We start from the raw sequence: 20022 nt of genomic DNA on the forward strand, positions 1-20022 counted from the left end.
AATGAAAGGCTATATCCTGATATACGTCTAGCTCACCTTTCTCTTGCTGGCATGCTGACACAGTAATGCATTCATTTGGCTGGTTTGGTTTCTGGAGTCTTAAGAGAATTTTTTATTTTTATTTTTGGGTACCAGGAATTGAATTAAAGGGCACTTAACCACTGAGCCACATCCCCAGCCCTTTTATATATTTTATTTCTTTTACTTTATGTATTTATTTAACTTGGGGTCTCACTGAGTTGATTAGGGCCTCACTAAGTTGCTAAGGATGGCTTTGAACTCACAATCCTCCTTCCTTAGTTTCCTAAGGCACTGGGATTACAAGTGTGTGCCACCACAACCAGCTCTTAGAGGAATTTTAACAGCACAGATTCCCAGTGTTTGGTGCCAGTAGCAGCCCCAGTCTCCCTGGATCCCTCAGCCCACTTCAGCTCAGTGTTGCAAAGTGAGGGCAATATTAGGGGGAGGGATGTTCTGGCAAGCCCAAACCATACCCCCTCTTCCATCCATCCAGGGAGTTGGCCCTTCAGAGGATTACTTGAAAAAAGGGGGATGACTGCTGCTCCAGGATGTGGAATCTCAGCCCAGGGGGGACAGACATGAGGAAGGATGATGAACTCCAATGCTTCATGAACCACTGTATTGATGGGCTTTTTTTTTTTTTTTCTGGGAAGATAGTTCACAGCATTCATCAGGTGTGAAAAGTGATCCATGATTATTAAATAGTAAGACCCATCATTTTTGATTGCAGAATCATGTGTTGCTCAGTGCAGCTCTGCTCCCAGAACCAGCTGCTGACTTCTGATCACAGAGGGTTGGTTATGGACAAGCAGCATGAGGGACAGGAGTCAGGTTCCTGACAGCTCAGCATTTACACATTTCCATACTACAGGGAGAAAAGCCATTCTGAAGGTAAATGCTATGTGCAATTAAAAGAAGGTCCATGAGCTATGTCTTATACAAGATCAAATGCAACCAGTGAGAAAGAGTTAGCCTCAGGATACCTCTACACTGATCTTTATGTTCCTTAGAACAATAAAAGTGCCAAAGAAATAAAACAGGCAAATCTCCAGGGTCTCATTACTGATTGAAAAGTCCTGTTTAACCTTGTTCTTTCAGTGTTGGGCTCAGGAAACACTATAAACAGACAAATCCTGAACAACAGCTCTTGCATTTGACCTCTCCCCCGCCCCCCGCCCCCCATGGAATCATGTGATACTAGAAGACAGCAGAAAAAGGCTTTTAGTATGAAAGAGGCAAGACACGCAGCACATGCGCGCGCGCGCACACACACACACACACACACACACACACAGAGCAAATCTAAAAGTGGACAGGCTTGGACTGAGCTCTGGGGAATTGAGGGTCACTTTTCACCCACATCCTGTAAGGATATAAAAAACACAGGAAAGAAAGTTTCTATTAAAATGTATGTGTGTGTGTGTGTGTGTGTGTGTGCATGTTGTTTTGTTTTTAAAGAAAAACATGAATCGCCCAGATATTTAAATGGCTCTGCTGGATATATTTTTTTGTTGTTTGCTTGATTCCCACTGTTCCTCTCTGACTTCTGAAAACTGAATAATAATAAAAAGATTTGCATAGTGAATCTTTAAGTTTCAGCTAAGAGCACATGCTTTGTACCCAAACAGATGTAGATTCTGTCACTGACTTGCTAGGGTACACTAGACAAGTTTCTCAACCTCTTTGAAGAATCTTCAGCAATGAAAATGGGAGCGTGACTTTAAGGGGTGGCTGGGAGAACTGAATGCAATGTGCAGTAGGCAGTTTTAGGCTGCTGGCACACTGTGGCCTCCAATAAATAGTATCTGAATAATAGGAGCTGTGGCATAACAACTTCAGTGAAGAAACAATTCCAAGCACACTTTTTTTTTTTTTTATGTGTGTGTGTATTTATCATACATGCTATAACAGGTATAAAGGAAAAACTCCCAAACAGTAGGACTGGGGTCCTTAGGGAGCCTTCTCTATATTAGATGGGGTGGTTGGAGAGTTTTGTTCACTTTCGCGTGAGCTTGGTCTGGCAGAGAAGTGTCCTCCTACCCCTGCAACATCCTGGGCCACCTTCCCAGACTCATGAGAGGCCCTAAAAGCCACAACCCGGAAAACATACCAATACACCCCATATTTCTTAGTGGCCAGGCCTTGTTGGTTGTATCACTTCTGCAGAAAGCCTTGGTCAGCCCTGAGCCCCACTCCGTCTCATCATGGTTTCTGTCCACTCCCACTATGTGCCACTTATCTGAGTGGCCTGCACGGTCCTCCCACCTTGATCTGGGCCAGGAAACTATATTTCCGAGGGTTTATTAATTAAGTGGCAACCATCCTTCAGAAGCTACTAGGAATGCATTTCTAGCCCACACCCCAAAGAACTTTGACCTAATTTTGCCATGTCAGAAAAGCTTTCTCAAGGTTTTGGTCTTTCCTCTTTTTCTTTTTCCCCACAGCATTAAAAGCTGGGGAATTCCCCCTTACTTTTGACAGTCATTCAGGTTAAGCTTGCAAAAATTAGTCTTTGCCCTGATTGACAAGTGTCATTCCTGATCACCTCTTATTCAGACCTCAGAAATGACTCTAGCAAATATGCTGCCCACATCATGGTTCTGCATTCACACTGGATCTCCAAGGAGCCATCCATTAATCTCACTAAGTACATTTTCTTTAAGCTTGCCTCTTCATTCAAGATTTGTACATGGCTTTTCTTGCTAGTCACTGCATTAGACCTAAATTTCATTTCTTCCTAGTTAAACTACCTTCCCCACAGGGGAGGAAGAAAATAAAACAAAGCTTTCTTCTTTCATTTTGATCAAAGAAAGCTGACTTAGCTCACTAGAAAATCAACAGAGATGTGAGTTAAAAGACTCAATGTGAATCTCTTATCATCTGCCATTTCCTTCAATATTAGAAGCAGGAATCAGCACCAGGATTGGGCAAGTTGGGATTCCACATGTCCATCATGGACATTCCCTATTTCTATGCTTTCGGTAAGTGGCAGCCCAAAGTTACATGACCACAGGCGACTTTTCCAAGGAAATCACAGCAATGAGCTTCCTTACCCGGCAGTCTCTCTGGAGTGTTTTCATGAGCGCGTTGTACGTTTCTGTATCAAAATATAACCCTTCGTGCATGTCTTGCAGGAAATCTAAATCCTTAAACGTGGGGTTGGATTTCTCTCTCTCTTTCCGGGATGCTCTTCGCTTGTAGGTGGAGCCTTTCAAGTCGTAGGTGAAGTGCATCCTCATGGAGCGGGGCAAGACATTGTTCATCACCACAATCCTGATGTTGATCCCCCCCGACTGCATGCAATAGAGTCCATAGAATTTTGGCAAAAGAGTCCTTGGATTCTGGTTTAGATTCTAGAAACAGAAAAGTGAAAAGAATATTTGTAAGTTCCTATTTTAACAAAATAATGCTCCATTAAAGAAAGGTGTGTTTTCATGCTAATATAACTGAAAATGGAAAGTGATGATTCTTTACCAATATCCATTGCTAAAATTTCATTGTTTTTCATTTATTTCTTAAGTTTGCTTATTGAAATAGCAGCTGTGCCATTCTAAACTCAGAGCAGTAAAAGTGGCTGAATTAAAAATGGACATAATGTCCTAAATTAGTTCCAACTAAATACAGGCAAAAAATTGATGGGTACTAGGTAGGAATGACTATTCTAAGGTGGCTGAAGAGAAAATTAATCACTGGGGTGTAAGAAACGAACATTTTAAATCTTAATAGCTCCCCCAAAACTGTCTTGCCAAATGGTGAGACAAATTTTTACAACCACACTGGGTAAGATGACACATTTTCCACCACATTTACCAGTACTGAATATTATGGAACCCTAATATCTTTATAAGCATGGTTGGTAAAAATTGGAAACTTGTCTTAAAAAATTAAATACCACTGATTATTATAGAAATTTAATATTTTGATGTATTTTTAGCTGCCATAAGATAATTTTGTATTAATAGCCTTTTGCTCATTTTTTCTGGATTTTTTTTTTTTGGTTACTGTTGAAGTTCTTGATACATTTTGGATTTCTATTGTTTTCTTCTACTATATGGTATAAATATTTTCTCCTATTGTCTTTTTTATTATCATAAAATAAAGAACATATACCTATTTTATGGTTTCTTTTTTATTAGTTCATTTTAGTCATATATAATATCAGGGTTTATTTTTACATAGTTATACAAGCATGGGATATAATTTGCTCTAAATAAGTCCCCAATACTTTCCCTTTCCGTCCCTACTTCCATCCCCTTCTTTCCCCTTCCTTTACTTAACTGATCTTTCTTCTAGTTATTTATAGTTTTTTTTTTTTTTAATGAGCGACTTGTAGATATACATGCAGGTGGGATTCATTGTGGTATACTCATATATGTACACAGGAAAGCCTGGTCAGACACATTCCATTATTCTTCCCTTTTCCTGTCCCTCCTGCCTCCCTCTTAGTTCCCTTCTTCTACTCTACTGATCTTTCTTCTAATCTCATGGAATCTCCCCCTACTTTTCATTTTCTTTTTCCCCTCTTATTTTGGTCTGACTTCCACATATCAGAGAGAACATTTGACCTTGACTTTCTCGGTCTGGCTTATTCTACTCTGCATCATGTTCTCCAATCTATCCATTTACTGGCAAATGCCATAATTTCATTCTTCTTTATGACTGAGTAATACTTCATTGTGCATATGTATCACATTTTATTCATTCTGCTGTTGACAGACACCTAGGTTGGTTCCATAGCTTGGCTATTGTGAATTGTACTGCTATAAACATTATAAACATTGATGTGGCTGCATCTTTACAGTATGCTGATTTTAGGTCTTCTGGATATATACTGAAGAGTGAGACAGTTTGGTCATGAAGTGGTTCCATTCATAGCTTTTTGAGGAATCTCCATACTCTTTTTCAGGTTGTTTGCATTAATTTCCAGACCGACCAACAATGTGTGAGTATACCTTTTCCCTTACCATCCTTGCCAATATTTATAATTACTTGTGTTCTTGATAATTGCCATTCTGACTGGAGTGAGATTAAATCTCAGTATAGTTTTAATTTACATTTCCCTGATTGCTAGAGATTTTGAACATTTTTTCATATACTTGTTGGCATTTGTATTTCTTCTATTGAGAAATTTTTGTTTTGTTCTTTTGCCCATTAATTGGGTTGTTCCTTTGGCTTTAAGTTTTTTTGAGTTCTTTATATATTCTGGATATTAATCCCCTACTTAAGGAGCAGGTAGCAAAGATCGTCTATTCTGTAGACTCTCTCTTCATGCTCTTAATTGTTTCCTTTATTTTGCAGAAGATTTTTAATTTGATGCAATTCTACTTATTGATTTTTAGTTTTAATTTTTATACTTAAGTCTTATTAAGGAGGTCAATGCCCGTGCCAATATGTTGGAGCATCGAGCCTATATTTTCTTCTAGCAGTTGCAGAGTTTCTGATCCAATTCCTAGATCTTTGATCTACATTGAGTTGACTTTTGTGAGGGATGAGAAGAAGGGGTCAAGTTTCGTTCTTCTACATATGGATATCCAGTTTTCCCAGTACCATTTGTTAAAAAAGGTATCTTTTCCCCAGCAAATGTTTCTGGCACCTTTGTGGACTATCAGATGACTGTTTTTGATGTACTTTAAAAGTAGGTATGGAATTAAAATAGCTTCCTAAAGGGCATATGATAAAAAGTTGCCCTGCTGTCTCTGATTCTGCTCCTTCCAGTTTCCAACATTTGAGAAAATTACTATTCTAGCTCTCTTTATATCATTCCAGAAATATTCTGTGTGCTTACATTAATTCTATGTCTGTTATTTTTGTTATATTGATGTTTTGCTCTTTGATGTAATCACGTTTATGTATTAATTTTCTGAGCTTTTTTAAATTTTTGCTTAACAGACCATTTTTACACCCTAAGGCTATAAACTTCTATTTTCTTCCCAATTTTTAATATCTTTGGTCATTACATTTGGTCTTTGCTCCACATGGGATGAATTTTGTATGTGTTCAAAGATCTGAGAGAAGGAATGTAATTCTTTTCTCAAAGTGGAAGCCATTTACTGAACAGTGTGACCCTTTTCCAATTGAGTGTAAGTTTCTTCTTTGTCAATACAGTAAGTCAAAGACACATTGGTCTATTTCTGGACACTTCATGGAATCTATTGACCCATTTGCCTTGAACTGTGGTTATACCACATCTTTAACATTACTCACAGCCTTATAGATTTTTGATGCATGTTATAGCAGGCCCATCATTTTTCTTTTTCTTTTCTTGAAAAATGTTTTGTTAATTCTTAGAAACTTTCCAGCCAATTGTTCATTTATAAACATTTTTTTCCTTAAAATTATACCTGCTTTCTTTTTCAAATGAATCAACTTTGTCAAGTTCTGGGGAATTTCTGATTGGAGTAGATTAGAATTATAAATTGATTTGGAGGTAAGAGAAATCTTTACAATAATAAATTCAGGATTAGCTGTATATCTCTTCATTATGGCAGATCTTTTATATGTCCTTAAAATACTTTTGAAGCTTTCTTCATATTGATTTTGTGTATTTGTTTTTATAAACTCAAGTATTTTAGAGTTCTTCTCTTTATAACAAAAATTATTTCTGAATAGATTATAGTTCATATGTTATACCTACTAAAGCTTGTTTTCCCAATCACAATTATAGTATATTTACATATTTATTTTTAAAAATAATGTTCATTATAAATTATTGTCATCATGAACAGGATCTCCTTCCTTCCTTTATATTATCCAGCTTTATATCATCTATATAATAGAATACAATGAGTTTTTATATACTTATCTTATATCCTACAAATGTGCATGACTCCTATTACCCCTAGAAATTTCTGATTTTTGTTGAAGTTCTGCTCATTTTCAACTTTGTTATTTACAAAGAACAGAGATTATTCTTTTCTTCTCTTTCAGTGACTTTAAAGAATTGCTCATTTAGTAGGTTATCAAAGAGTGTGGTCAGTTTGATAATTTTTTAATTTATTTTTTAGGTGTAGTTGGACACAATATCTTTATTTATTTATTTTTATGTGGTACTGAGGACTGAACCCAAGGCCTTGCACATGCTAGGTGAGTGCTCTACTGCTGAGCTACAATCCCAGCCACCAGTTTGATTATTTTAAAATACATCTAAAGGCATATGCATCAAATATTAGTAATATGCATCTGTGGCAAAGGAATCCCAGTTACTTATATTTTTTTTTTCTTTTCTGTATTTTTCTATTTTCTCTTAAGGAATAAAAGAAAAGAAATTACTTGTTCAGGATCAAAACCCTTAAAAATCTGCATCCTGTCCACTAAAACTTTTATTTAGAATTTTGATTTCTGTAATTCCAAAAGAGATTAATTCACTGTATTTCAAGCCATCTCTAGCAGATTTTGGAATTACAATAATATTTTTGCAAGCAAATGAGCTGTGTGGCATCTCATCCATTTTGTTTAGAAACAAAGAAAACAGTTATTGCCTCTCAGAGCAAGTGAATGGCAGAACTAGGCTTCTGACGTCAATTGCCTTCATCTAGCCATTCCAATCACAGGAATTTAATGACTGGCATTAAAGTACAACGAAATCAGAGGTCTGAAAAAGACGGAAATACTTAGAAAAAGTGTTTATTCTTCTCAAAATTAGGCCAAATGTCTATCGAATCTATCTGGGCAAAGTCATTGTTCATTTGTTACTAAAATGTTTCAAGAAAGTAATTTTTTCATGTTCTATGTTTAACTATGTGATCTTAAATTCTGAAGTGTAGCAGCTAAGAATAGTTAATACAGAGCAGTTGCTGAGGCATAGTATAGGGGTTAAAATGTAGTTTCTGTTTGTACAGTCCCAGCTCTGTAGCTCTCTAACTGAATGATCCTTGCAATATTACAGATTTATCTTTGCCTCAATGACCTCATCTATAGAAAGGTGACAGATATGATGCCCAAGTTGCTATGAAGATTAAATGAATTAATGACCCCCAAACACTTAAGGCCTTGTTACACTATGTAATACATGAATGTTAGCCATTCATATTACTACTATTTGATGGATTCAGATCTTGCAAGTGCATAGCTTCCTGTATCTTCCTTTATCACCATGACTATGCAAGGTAGGTACCATTCCTCACTGACTGAGAGAACCAAGGCTCATTCATGGTCACACAGTTAGTAGATGGCTAGGCTGGAACTGGAGCCCAGGACTGTGAGCTTCAACAACTATGCTCCACTACACAGTTCTAGTTCACTTTAAAATAAAGTTGATTCAATGAATGTGTTAGCATAATCTAAATGCAAAATAAAGTTCACCAAAGAGAAAGAAGCATGCCAAGGAGTGACTGAAACAACAACAATAACAACAAAAACTGTTGAGGAAATAATGAAACCTAAAACAGAAGTTTTAATTTTATGCAGTTCCTTACCATGTAATAGCCTGGCAGTAGCTTCTGAAGGAACTCAGCTTCTTTATGCTGAACTGTTTTGATGATAAATTCATCATCACTAGTCACAAAAAACAAGGATCCACTGGCTCCAGGGTTAGACAGCTCTATTAGAGGTTCACTGCAGATGGAATACTAAAACAGTAAAAAAAAAAAAAAAAGTAAATAAATAACATTTAATTCATTGATCAATTTTTCTTGTGTGTGTGTGTGTGTGTGTGTGGTGCTATAGATTCAACCCATGGCATCATGCAGGCCAGGCAGGTGCTCAGTACCAGCAAGCTACATCCCGAGTCCTAAGTAAACATTTAAAAATATATACTTAAGTATATGATGCTTTCAAGGAGACAATTACAGTATTATGTATCTTTACCTTTTTGAAACAGAAAATTTTCTTCATGAGCTTTAAAAGGAGGCTCCAATTATACTGAGAAGGCTCTTAGGGAGATTTTTTTTTTCCATTTTTAAAATTTATTCTTAAGTTTTAGGTGGACACAATATCTTTATTTTACATTTATGTGGTGCTGAGGATCGAACCCAGTGCTGCATGCATGCTAGGCAATTGCTCTACCACTGAGCCACAACCCCAGCTCCTTTTCCACATTTTTTACTGGTGCATTAGTAAAATAATGCTAGGAATTGTTATTACATATTCATTCACAGTGAATATTCATATTTAATATAATCAATTTTGGTCCATATCATTCCTCAGTTTTTCCCCTCCTGCACTTCCTACCTTCCCTTGGTCCCGTCTCCTCTCCTCTACTGATCTCCCTTCAATTTTCATGAGATCCTCTTCTGGGGAGATTTATAAAGATTTATCGGATGTATTTATTTTAATATTTCTATGATGGGAAACAGACATGCTTTCCCCAACACCCATCATCACATGGTAGAATCATGAATTAAAACTAGAAATATAGACCAAGGTGCTTTGTTCTCAGCAGGTGCCCATAAAATAACAGCTGAAGGTGTGACCCATACCATGTACTTATCACTTCAACATCAACACCTCTTCTCTTTTCCCTATTCTCTCAGGGTTTCAACAAGGGGATGGCTCCAACATCTGTGTCTCTAGCTCAAGTCTCTCTCCAGGGCTCTAGACCTGTTCATCTAACATTTCAATAGACACTGTGAATCTCACTCCAAAATGCTACAACCCAGCAGAGAAGTCAAGTGGTTACTAAGCTCAGTGTTGGATTGGCTGATAATGCACATTATTGACATAAGAAATACTGCAGTGGGGGGAAAGAAAAAGGAAATGAGGCTCACCCAGGTGTGAAATTGAGACCAACCTGGCAAAATACAGGGACTGAAATTTTGATTGATACAAAGTATATATTTATGTGATTTATATACAATGTGATGTTTCAACAATATATACATTCTAGAATGACCAATCAGGCTAGTTAACATATTTATCACCTTGCATATTTATTGATGTTTTGTAGTGATAACATTTAAAATCCACATTTGTAGCAATTTAAAAATACACAATGCATCTTTATTAACTATGGTCACCTTACTCTGCAGTAGATTGCCAAATTTTATTCCTGTTGTCAAACTGAAACTATTTCCTTTGACCAACATTCACCCTTTTCCTGCCCACCTGCTCCTGGTAACCATCATTCTATTCTCTGCTTCTGAGTATGACATTTAAAAAATTTCCCTTATAAGTGGATCATGGTCTTTCTGAATCTGGCTTATTTCACTTAGCATAACATTCATGTAGTTGTAAATGACAGAATTTCATTCTTTTAAAAGACTGAATAGTACTTTCTGTGTACATACACCACATTTTCTTCTTCCATTCATGCATCATCCTTGGCTGATTCCACATCTTGGCTATTAGTACTGCAAAATGCACATATACTTGCAGACATTGGGATACAGACATATCTTCAAAATACTGATTTCAGTTCCTTTGGGTAGATATCAATAGTAGGACTGCTGGATCATATGGTAGAACTACCATATTGTTTTCCACAAGGGCTGTGTTAATTTGCATCAGGATACAAGGGTCCTCTTTCTTCCGCATTCTTGTCAATATTTGTTAGCTTTCATCTTTGTGATGATAGCCATTCTAACAGGTGTGAAGTGATATCCTATTCAGGTTTTAATTTGACTAATGACTAGTGATGTTGAGTAGATGTTGAGCATTTTTAATATATCTGGCTATCTATATATCTTTTTTTTTTAAGAAATGTTCTTGACCCATTTTTTAATAGGGTAATTAGTTTTCTTATATGGACTACTTTGAGGTCCTTGTATATTTTGGATATGAGCCCCTTATCTGATATGTGATTTGCAAATACTTTCTCCTAATGTGTAGGTGTCTCTTCATTCTACTCTTTTCTTTGCTGTCCACAAGCTTTTCAGCTTTTTGTAGACAAAAATCGCATTTGTCTACTTTTGCTTTTGTTGCCTGGGCTTTGGGGTCATAGCCAAGAAATCATTGTTCAGAACAATGTCAGGGAGCTTCCCACTATGTTTTTTTTTTTTCCAGAAGTCTTTAATCCATTTTGAATTGATTCTTGTATATGTTGTAAGATAAAGTTCATGAGGTTCTGCATTTTCCCTGAATCATTTAATGAAGAGACTGTTTATTTTCTCCAGTATGTTTTCTTGGCACTTTTGTTGACGATCTACTGACCAGAGAGGTGTGGATTTATTTCTGATCTTCCTATCCTATTCCGTTGTTTAGTACATGTGTTTTTGTTTTTAATCCCACTACTATGATGTTTTGATTACTACAGCTTTGTAATATAAAGAATCATATCTTGAGGGTAGGCAAGGATTTTCCAAGTCTGGAAAATACTTTAAACTATGTATTTTGGGATTGTGAATATTTAAGTCCCCATTCCATAAAAATCTAAAAGGAGGAAGAGTGAGAGGAGCAAGGGGAAGAAAAATCAGGAGAAAAGTGATTAAAAGGCAGTTTCTGTTGGGTGTGATGGTGCACGCCTATAATTCCAGTGATTTGGAAGGCTGGGGCAGGAGGAACGCAAGTTCAAAGCCAGCCTCAGCAACTTAATGAGGCCCTCAGCAACTTAGTGAGACTCTGTCTCAAAATAAAAAGTAAAAAGGTAAAATGCCTTTGGGTTTAGCCCGAATACATATTTTTTTAAAAGGCAGTTTCTAGATGTCATCTTGTATCTTTCTTTGGCAACACCATAGGTAAACAAAAATAAGGTAAACAAAATTTTCCAAAAAAAGAGAAAGAAGCAAGTGTTGGCTGACTTCCTAAATCACTGGCAACTCCTATCTTCTATCTCCCTTCTCCTGTTGACCGTCCTTCCCAGTTTGAATGGACTAACTGGGTGGAGACTATAGTCTGGTGGGGAATGACCGGAGGAAGTGGGTCGTTGGGGAAGTTCTCTGGAAGGGTGAATCTTCCCTGTAGACCTTCCCCTTTCTTTCTCTGCTTCCAGCTCTCCATGAGCAAAGAAGTGCTTCTCTGTCATGCCCTTCTGCCATGATGCCTGCCTCACCTGGGGCCCAGAGCAACGGAGTTGGCCATCTATGGACTGAAACCTCTAAAACCATAAGCTCCAAATAAAAATTTTCTCCTCTACGTTTTTCTTGCTGCGTATTTTGGTCACAGTGATGAAAAAGTGAAAAACAAGGGCGGGGGCATGATATTTGGAATCAACTGTTCTTTGGGAAACTGCGGCTCTGTCAGTTGCAAGTTATGTGATCCTGAAAAAGGAACTTAGCATCTTAAGGATAACTGGGCATCTTAGGAGCCCCAGCTCTAAAATAAAGATAATTATGTCTACCTGAAAGTACCTGACATTTTTTTAGATGAGCGCTTCTAAAATTCTAGGCAAAGCTTCCTCTTTTTATGGCTGTTGTTACTTTTTAAAATTACAAGATCTTACAGAGTTGAGAGGGGCACCCCCCTGCAACAATGCACATATTCCATAGGCAGGATGTGGGGGTGGGGGAAAAACAGGCACCCCTCTAGGAGTACTGAGCTTTTCAGATGAGCTCCCATGGGAAGAGGGTTATTCCAAAGGATGCTAAGATACCTGAAGTGAAGCAAGTAAAAAACTTCTCAGTTTGTCATATAATTATACATGCAAGACCTTGGAAAATAGAGCTGTGGACCCCAAACTTTCATAAAAGGTGAGTGGAGACTCAGGATCGTGTTTAGAATTTTGACCTGCTTCATTTCATGGCATAGAGCCTTCTTAGGGGTAAGAGTAAATGTTGCAAAAGCATAAAATCAACAAAGGATGCAGAAAGTAGAGGTTGCAAATAGAGAAATAACAGGACCAGCTGTGTTAGAAAAATACCAAATGCATATCTAAAGGTCTTTTCCTATTAAAGTCTCCAATTCTATAAACATTGGCATCTCAGAATATTTTAGTTATTCATTGTATTTCTTTATTATGTAATTTATACATGATTATCAATGGAATAAAAATTGTTTTGACTCATTTTGGTAACTTTTTGGGGTTACTAACAGCACAGCATCAATGGGCTATCAACAGGATTGGGGTAATGAACATGACCATCCCACTCTGGAATTCTATGGCTTTTCACTCTGTCACATGGTTACCACATCCTCTTCTAAGCAACCTTGGAAATGCTGCCTTTTGAGAGCAAATAAAGAGGAGAGCTGGCAACATTTTAATTAGCCATGATCAACAAGCTCCCACATGTGCTCCTGGGCTTTATGCACCTTCCAGGCACTTTTTCATTTGTGCAAGCTGCTCAAATGTGCTCATTTTCTTCCTTCTATTTCCTGCAAGGCCTCCATGCTCTACTCACTGGAAAGAAAGCAAAGTACATCCCAGCTGGGCCCTGCCAACGCAAGTTCGCAATGTAAACTTGCACCATGTGGTGGAGATAATTTTACTTGCTATTTCTTTCCCTGATAGTATAAAATATTCACCCTGCTCTCTTTATTACTGGTGGAGGTGAACCCGAAAAGACTCAGATGAGTTACATTTGATTTTTTTTCCCCTTTGTACTGGGAATTGAACCTTGGGCCTTTGCACAGGTTTTTGAGTAGCCATGTATATGGTAGAGAAGGAAAGAACCAATGGCTTTTGATCCAGCAGAAATGGAAATGCCCTACCCCTTGGCCTGGCCCTGGAAATATTTGTCTAGGAAACAACAAGGAAGAAAGGTGTTTGCACTGCTGTATGTGCAGAAGCACCTTTGCCACACTGCCTCATCATCCAAAGAACGCATGTCTCAACACGAAACTTGTTATCGGTAAGATAAATTTTGATATACTGAGAACATAAATAGAATAATTCAGGCAAATAATTCCGATGTGATGGTACGAAACTAAGTAGGAATCCACACATTATCCTAGGTGTTCAATATCAAGTCTATCTGTGGAGTTACCAATTGCTAAATCTCACCCCTCCCATAGTAGTTTATCTTTACAAAAGTAGATTGAATAGCCTCCGTTTGACAGATGCCAGGATGTATGTGGTGATTGGTACCATATCCTTTGTTTCTTTGCAGAGAACTTTGCAAGAGATCTCTTATTTCATTTTTCTTGGCTTTATTTGGAATGAACTCTTCCAAAATCTGCTTTGCTGGAGACGTTGAACCCCTTTGGGCCATGTTCTTCAGAATGGACCATCACAGTGTGATTCACTAGGGAGAGGTGATGTGGAGACCATGCTAGAGAGGTCTGTAGCTTAGAGAGTGGAAAGCGTGAGGCTAGCTTATGAGGGGTTCTCAGAGCACTGTGGGGAGGAAGGGAGACCACCAATGTAGGTAACTGTGGTATCTCGCTTCACTGATCCCCACCTCAGAATCCTCATGTATAAAATGAAGGATTGGGCTGAAATGTCTCAGGGTTATGGCTGACTCTCTGAAACATGCAATGAAGCATGTGTGAGACTCTTTCCTCATCTGCCATATCCATATCACTGGTGTGCTTTGGAGTTGAGTTTCTAGAAGCTCCAAGACTTATTTAGAGAAGCCACCTCAGTCCTGGGGGTGACTGTCCCCAGTGTAAAGGTGGGTGGCTGTAGCTGTTGGGGACCCAGCAGTCATGTTTAGATATGGTCACTACCCTTGTTTGTTTTGTTTTTTTCAGGTTCCAGAGAGATGCTCAGCTATAACTGAGAAGAAAGGTAGAGGAAGAAAAATTGGGATCAAACAAATGCACACTTTCCTGCCTGGGTCTATGCCCCTCTTTTTTATTATAGAAAATTCAAACTTACCTGGATATATGATTAATACCTGTGTGTTTACTTCCAGTTTCAATAATGATCAACTCACAGGTAGCATTGTTTCTTTTATATCCCTAACCATTCTTCTGCCTGCTTTCTTCGGATTCTTTTTTTTTTTTTGCTTTCAACTCATGTTTTATAAGTTTTGTTGAGCTTTACGTCACATGCCATGTAATTCATTCATTTAAATGTAAACTGCTTTTAATTAATTTTTTAATTGACCCAAACTGCACATTTTATACATATAAACAACATGAGGTTTATATGAATACATTATGGGATGGCTTAATCAAGTTAATTAATAGCACACATTGTGTGTGTGTGTGTGTGTGTGTGTATTGGGAAAATTTTAAATATATTTTGTTTTAGTAATGTCAAGTGTATAATACAGTGACAATAGTCACCACATAGATCTCCTAACTGAAATTTTACATCTTTAACTAACACTTCAGATTTGTTTGAAACAAATCCCAGACCTCAAATCATTTCATCTATTGGTATTTCAGCATTTTCCTTTAAAAGCAAAGGATCCCCTTTTAAAATAGAGCTATGAAGTACTTTTCTTTGGAGAAATCAGAGAATAGCAACCCTAAAGTTATTTGCCTGCTATTTAAATAAACTGTCCTGAAGTTTCTGGGACCATCCCCAAATATATCATAGTTGTATGTCTTTTTAATAAAGGTGGTTTATTAAGAAAAAAATGGAATCATGATATTACCATTCTACCAAAAAAATTCTTCAACACCATCAAGTATAACTACATTTACTAAATTTCATATAATTTAAGATCAATAAATTTCATATAATTTATTTGAATTGTCTTGCCCCATGTATCAATGTTCCCAACAGAATTACCTTCCAGCGATACCTGTTCATTCAGTGTCCTTCCAAACATGTAAAATATTCACATCTCTGTTTTCACAGACTTATGAACACCTTGTCCTCAACTCCCCAATATCTGTTCTTTCTTTTCCACCTATTCAAATGCCTTGCAATTTTTAAGGCACAGTTATTAAAACCATGTCACACCCCCTAAAGCCTCTTAATCATCACCCCAATAGAGAAAGACCACTTTTTCCTCTGAGGTTTTGGAGTAGTTAATGTTATGTTTCAGTCTTTGAATTTACTGCCTGATAGAGTTGCTTGTTTTTCCACATAAAGAAATTATCATCCCAATTTGATTCTAAGTTCTCTGAGTATTATGACTCACATTTTTTTTGCATCTTCCTATAACTGTAAGCAAAGTTTAGATACAACCGTGTTCAAAGTACCCAATGATTTCAAAATTTACCTTCTGCCAGGCACATGAACAAGGAATTTTGCTCATCAGTTTAGTCTCCTGTGCTCCTCTATAAATACTTCAACTCTATTATGAAAGTCATTTTTCTGGCTTAAAGACTTATTAGGAAACTTATATAAGCTGTGTGCGAAGTTGTTCAAAAAAGGACCTTCTCCAGGAAAGTGATGTTGTAAGGTCAGAATGAGTGAAAGAATGACCTTCCACCTGCACAGCAATGGACATAGCAGGGCTGAGCACAAGCAGTCATGTGCTGCACTGACTGGAGCAGGGTGCAGAATGCAAAGTCTACAGTGTGTCTGGCTGGAGAGAAGTTCAAGTAAATTTAGGAGGAGAATACATGCATTTCTAGTGCATGGTACAAGGCGAGAGATTAATCCTGTTTTCCATAATAGAATATCAAAATCCCAGTGTATTCCCCAAACATATTTCCTGAATGATGGTGGCCTAAAGATAATCATCAAATGACCAGACAGCAAAGGATTTTCCCTATCATACCCTACAGAACAAATGGGTGTGTGTGTGTTCTGGAGTTGGTAGCAATGGGCAGGGTATATGACCTTTCAGTGAGATGGGAAGGTGAGGTGGAGAGCAAGCAAAGGCAGCAGGATGCCCAGGGATATCCAATGCAGTCCTCACTGCTCTATAGAGCCTTTTTTTTTCCCCTTTAAAGAAGCAGTATCATCTCACTGAGTAGAAATCCTATGATTTTCTTAGGGATCAACTAAAGAAGAGGATCATGCATGGTTTTCAGTTTTGAATTTTATTCTTTACATCTTTTGCTTATTAAAAGATACATTTTAAATATTCTTTGTTATAAGTGACAAATGCTACTTAATTCCTCCAAAAAATATTATTCCAGGATCTGGTTTAAGTCTTATTAAGATCATTCAGAATGGGATAAAGAATAAAAAATAGTTGGCATCCTTCCTATAGTTTCTTGAAAACCCATCTTAAAGAGCCCAGGGTGTTAACAATGATCAAATAATGAAATAAACCATTTCCTTCTTTCAACAAAAAGGAAGTTCCTGGCTCCTGGATCAGGAGTGGAGTAAAATTCAGAGGTCATATCAGACAAACCTCCCAAACAGGTTCCTGGGTTTGTACCTCCCTTGTCTCAGAAGGAAGACAGACAGAAGAGACAAACCTGAGGACAAAATATGCACTTGTATTTGTATGAATATGTTTAAAGAGTCTGCATGTCAGGCGCAGTGGTGTATACCTATAATCTTAGCGACTTGGGAGGCTGAGGCAGGGGGGATTGCAGGTCCAAAACCAGGCTCAGTAATTTAGCAAGGCCGTAAGCAACTTAGTGAGACTGTCTCAAAATAAACAATAAAATGGGCTGGGGATGTAGCTCAGTGGTTAAATACCCCTGGGTTCAATCCCTAGTACCACCTTCCTGCAAAAACAAACAAACAAACAAAAAAATAAGAAGAGCCTGCACAAAGAAATGTTGAGAAGAAAACTGTCCAGCTTCTTTAAAATGGGATTTGAATTTGCTGGTCAAGGTGAAAGTGGTTGTGGGCTCACAGGCTTGAGATGAATGATATAAATAAAGTCAACTAAAATAGGAAGAGTTTCAAATAGAATCTAATCAGCCAAATTTAAAGGAGCTTTTAAAACTAATTCTAATACACCTATGAGAATAATATTCTGAAGTGATAACTGATATAGCACAGTTATTTAAATATCAGTTACCAAAGCAGATTTTTTAACTATCGGTGAAAAGCTGCAGAGTCAAATCCTATTTCCCAAATTTAAATTTATAAATCATTATAAAACGTGGAATTTTTACCATACCCTTAAGCTTTGTAACATAAGTGGCACCACTTGTCACTGTTGCTATGAGACCAATGTTTACATCATACCTTTCTGTAGGAGGAAGGAAAATTACAGGTTCTTACCAAGTAATCATCAGGCTTGATACCAAAAAGTTCTCTGAAGTATCGGAAGGCCAGTGGAGCATATGTCTTAAATCTGAAGTCTGGGTAGTGATGTGCAGGGGTCAGATTGCTCCCTTCACTAAAGTTAAAAAATATTAAAAAGGAGGCAGAGAGAAAGAACATTAGCAAAATTATTTTGACTTCAAATTTCAGTTCTATTAGTCCTGGGCCAATTTCAACATTAGAAAAGACACCTCTCCTAGTGGTCTCTCAAAGCTATTGTCACAAAGGCCCTCAGGTAGAAACAGATGTCTTCCCTGATCATTCTCCCCCAATCTCATCCCAGGGGAAAGAAAAACAACCCATCTTCCCAGGTGAAACCACATTAGAATGCTTTAATAAGATCCAGGATTAGAGTATGGAGGAATTTCAAAAACTGTTTTTTGGTTTTTTTGTTGGGGGGGGCATAAATTTTAGACATTGGATAAGCATTTGTAACAAGGAATAAGTGAAATAATTCTTAAAATATCCTACTGACCAGAAAAACTACCACATTGGAAATGAATGGGACCTTAACCTGAACTTTTCCTCATATCCAGGTTTTCCAACAGGAGACTTTAAATATTTTTGGAATTTGAAAACCTGATTTCCATTCCTAAATGGAATTATTTATTTGCTATATCCAGAGAAGCCAGTTTTGCCTTCTGAATGGTTACATTTTCCTTTTCCAGGTATATGTTTGAAATTTTTTTGTATAATACTTATAATATAAAGTGATAAAAAGAATCAATCAGTGATTACCCATGGACCAAAAATTCTTAAGAAAGAAAACAACAGCCGTATGGGTACCATCCCTTTAATACTTTTTACTAATCGTATCCTGATAGCTGGTTTAAAAAGCCAATGAATCACTAAAAATGAGAACAAAACAAAACACTCAAAACCCAAATCAAACTAATTAAATCTAGTTAGCTTTAGGCCACTAGGGTCATAATATATCACCATTTTTTGTTTTTGTTGGTATCTCTTCTAGTAGATTTTGCATTTTGAATCCCACTTTCTTTTGATGGACATTAAGGCTGATTTGCACTCATTTTAGGTCAGACTGAATACTTGGGTTTTCTCTTCTAGAGAGACCTGGGTTCAAGTTCCATCTCTGCCACTTACAAACTATGTTCATGAGGTCTGTACTGAACCTCTGCTAATGAAGTGGCAAAGTGAATGGAAATGTGAATGGTACTGAGCCTGACATGTGGGGAGTCCTCAACACACTTGGGATGTTTGAGGTTGTATGGTAATGAAGAGTTAAACCCTTCATGTGAAGAATGAGTTCCATGTAGTTAAAAAAGAAATGACAAAATGGGAAAAATTTTGCAACTCATATCACAAAGGGTTAATCTTTCAATATAGAGCTCCAGTAAACTGTAAAAAAAAAAAAAGCACCAAAAGTGATTAAAAGAATACCCCAAATATGATCAGGTACTTCATAAAAATGGAGTATATATGACTCAAACATAAAATATTCTTCCTTATTCATAACAGAATAAACATCACTGAGAAGTCACTTAACCCATAAGACTGGTGAAAATCCAAAACCTGGATGTAGTTCCAAGGAAAATGATACCGTGAAATATTATTAGTGGGAATGTAAATTGATACTTATTCTCTAGAGGACATTTTTTACCACTTCTATCAACAAATGCATACCTATAAATGATCCTACAAATTAACTAGTACAGAGCAACACAAATATACACAGTTATTCATTAACAATATTGTTTCTAACTGCAAAAGCTTAGATACTACCTATATCCCCTAAGAGGAGGACTAGCCAAATTAATTATGATTAGTTATAAAACAGAACATCATGCAAGCATTAAAAGATTGAGGATGCTTATTATGTACTGACAAGGCAAAAATCTCTAAGATAAATTGTTAGGTGAAAGTGCATAACATTATATATGACATGTCACCATCTGTATAAAAAGGAATATTTTTAAAAAAATGTTTTTCTTTCAGTTGTAGGTGGACACAATACCTTTATTTTATTTATTTATATGTGGTGCTGAGGATGGAACCCAGGGCCTTGCACATGTTAGGTGAGCACTCTACTTCTGAGTCACAATCCCTCCCCTCCCCCCAAAAGGAATATTCTTTTGGCAAAAACATTCATTAAAAAATCC

The 20022-nt window shown here is 37.0% G+C and overlaps 1 protein-coding gene across 4 annotated transcripts in view; it reads right to left on the minus strand.

Annotated features, from left to right (window-relative positions):
- Pip5k1b (phosphatidylinositol-4-phosphate 5-kinase type 1 beta) overlaps positions 1-20022 on the minus strand; it is a 276928-nt gene that overhangs the window by 95963 nt on the left and 160943 nt on the right. For all 4 annotated transcript variants that reach the window (XM_078047564.1, XM_078047562.1, XM_078047561.1 and 1 more), the window contains 3 exons: positions 17861-17978; positions 8436-8588; positions 3075-3374 (listed from right to left, as the gene is read on the minus strand). In XM_078047564.1, the coding sequence (XP_077903690.1) occupies positions 3075-3374; positions 8436-8588; positions 17861-17978 (571 nt within the window). The remainder of the gene's footprint in view (positions 1-3074; positions 3375-8435; positions 8589-17860; positions 17979-20022) is intronic.

Source organism: Ictidomys tridecemlineatus, chromosome 4 (genome assembly GCF_052094955.1).
Source record: "Ictidomys tridecemlineatus isolate mIctTri1 chromosome 4, mIctTri1.hap1, whole genome shotgun sequence".
NCBI classification, from domain to species: Eukaryota; Metazoa; Chordata; class Mammalia; order Rodentia; family Sciuridae; genus Ictidomys; species Ictidomys tridecemlineatus.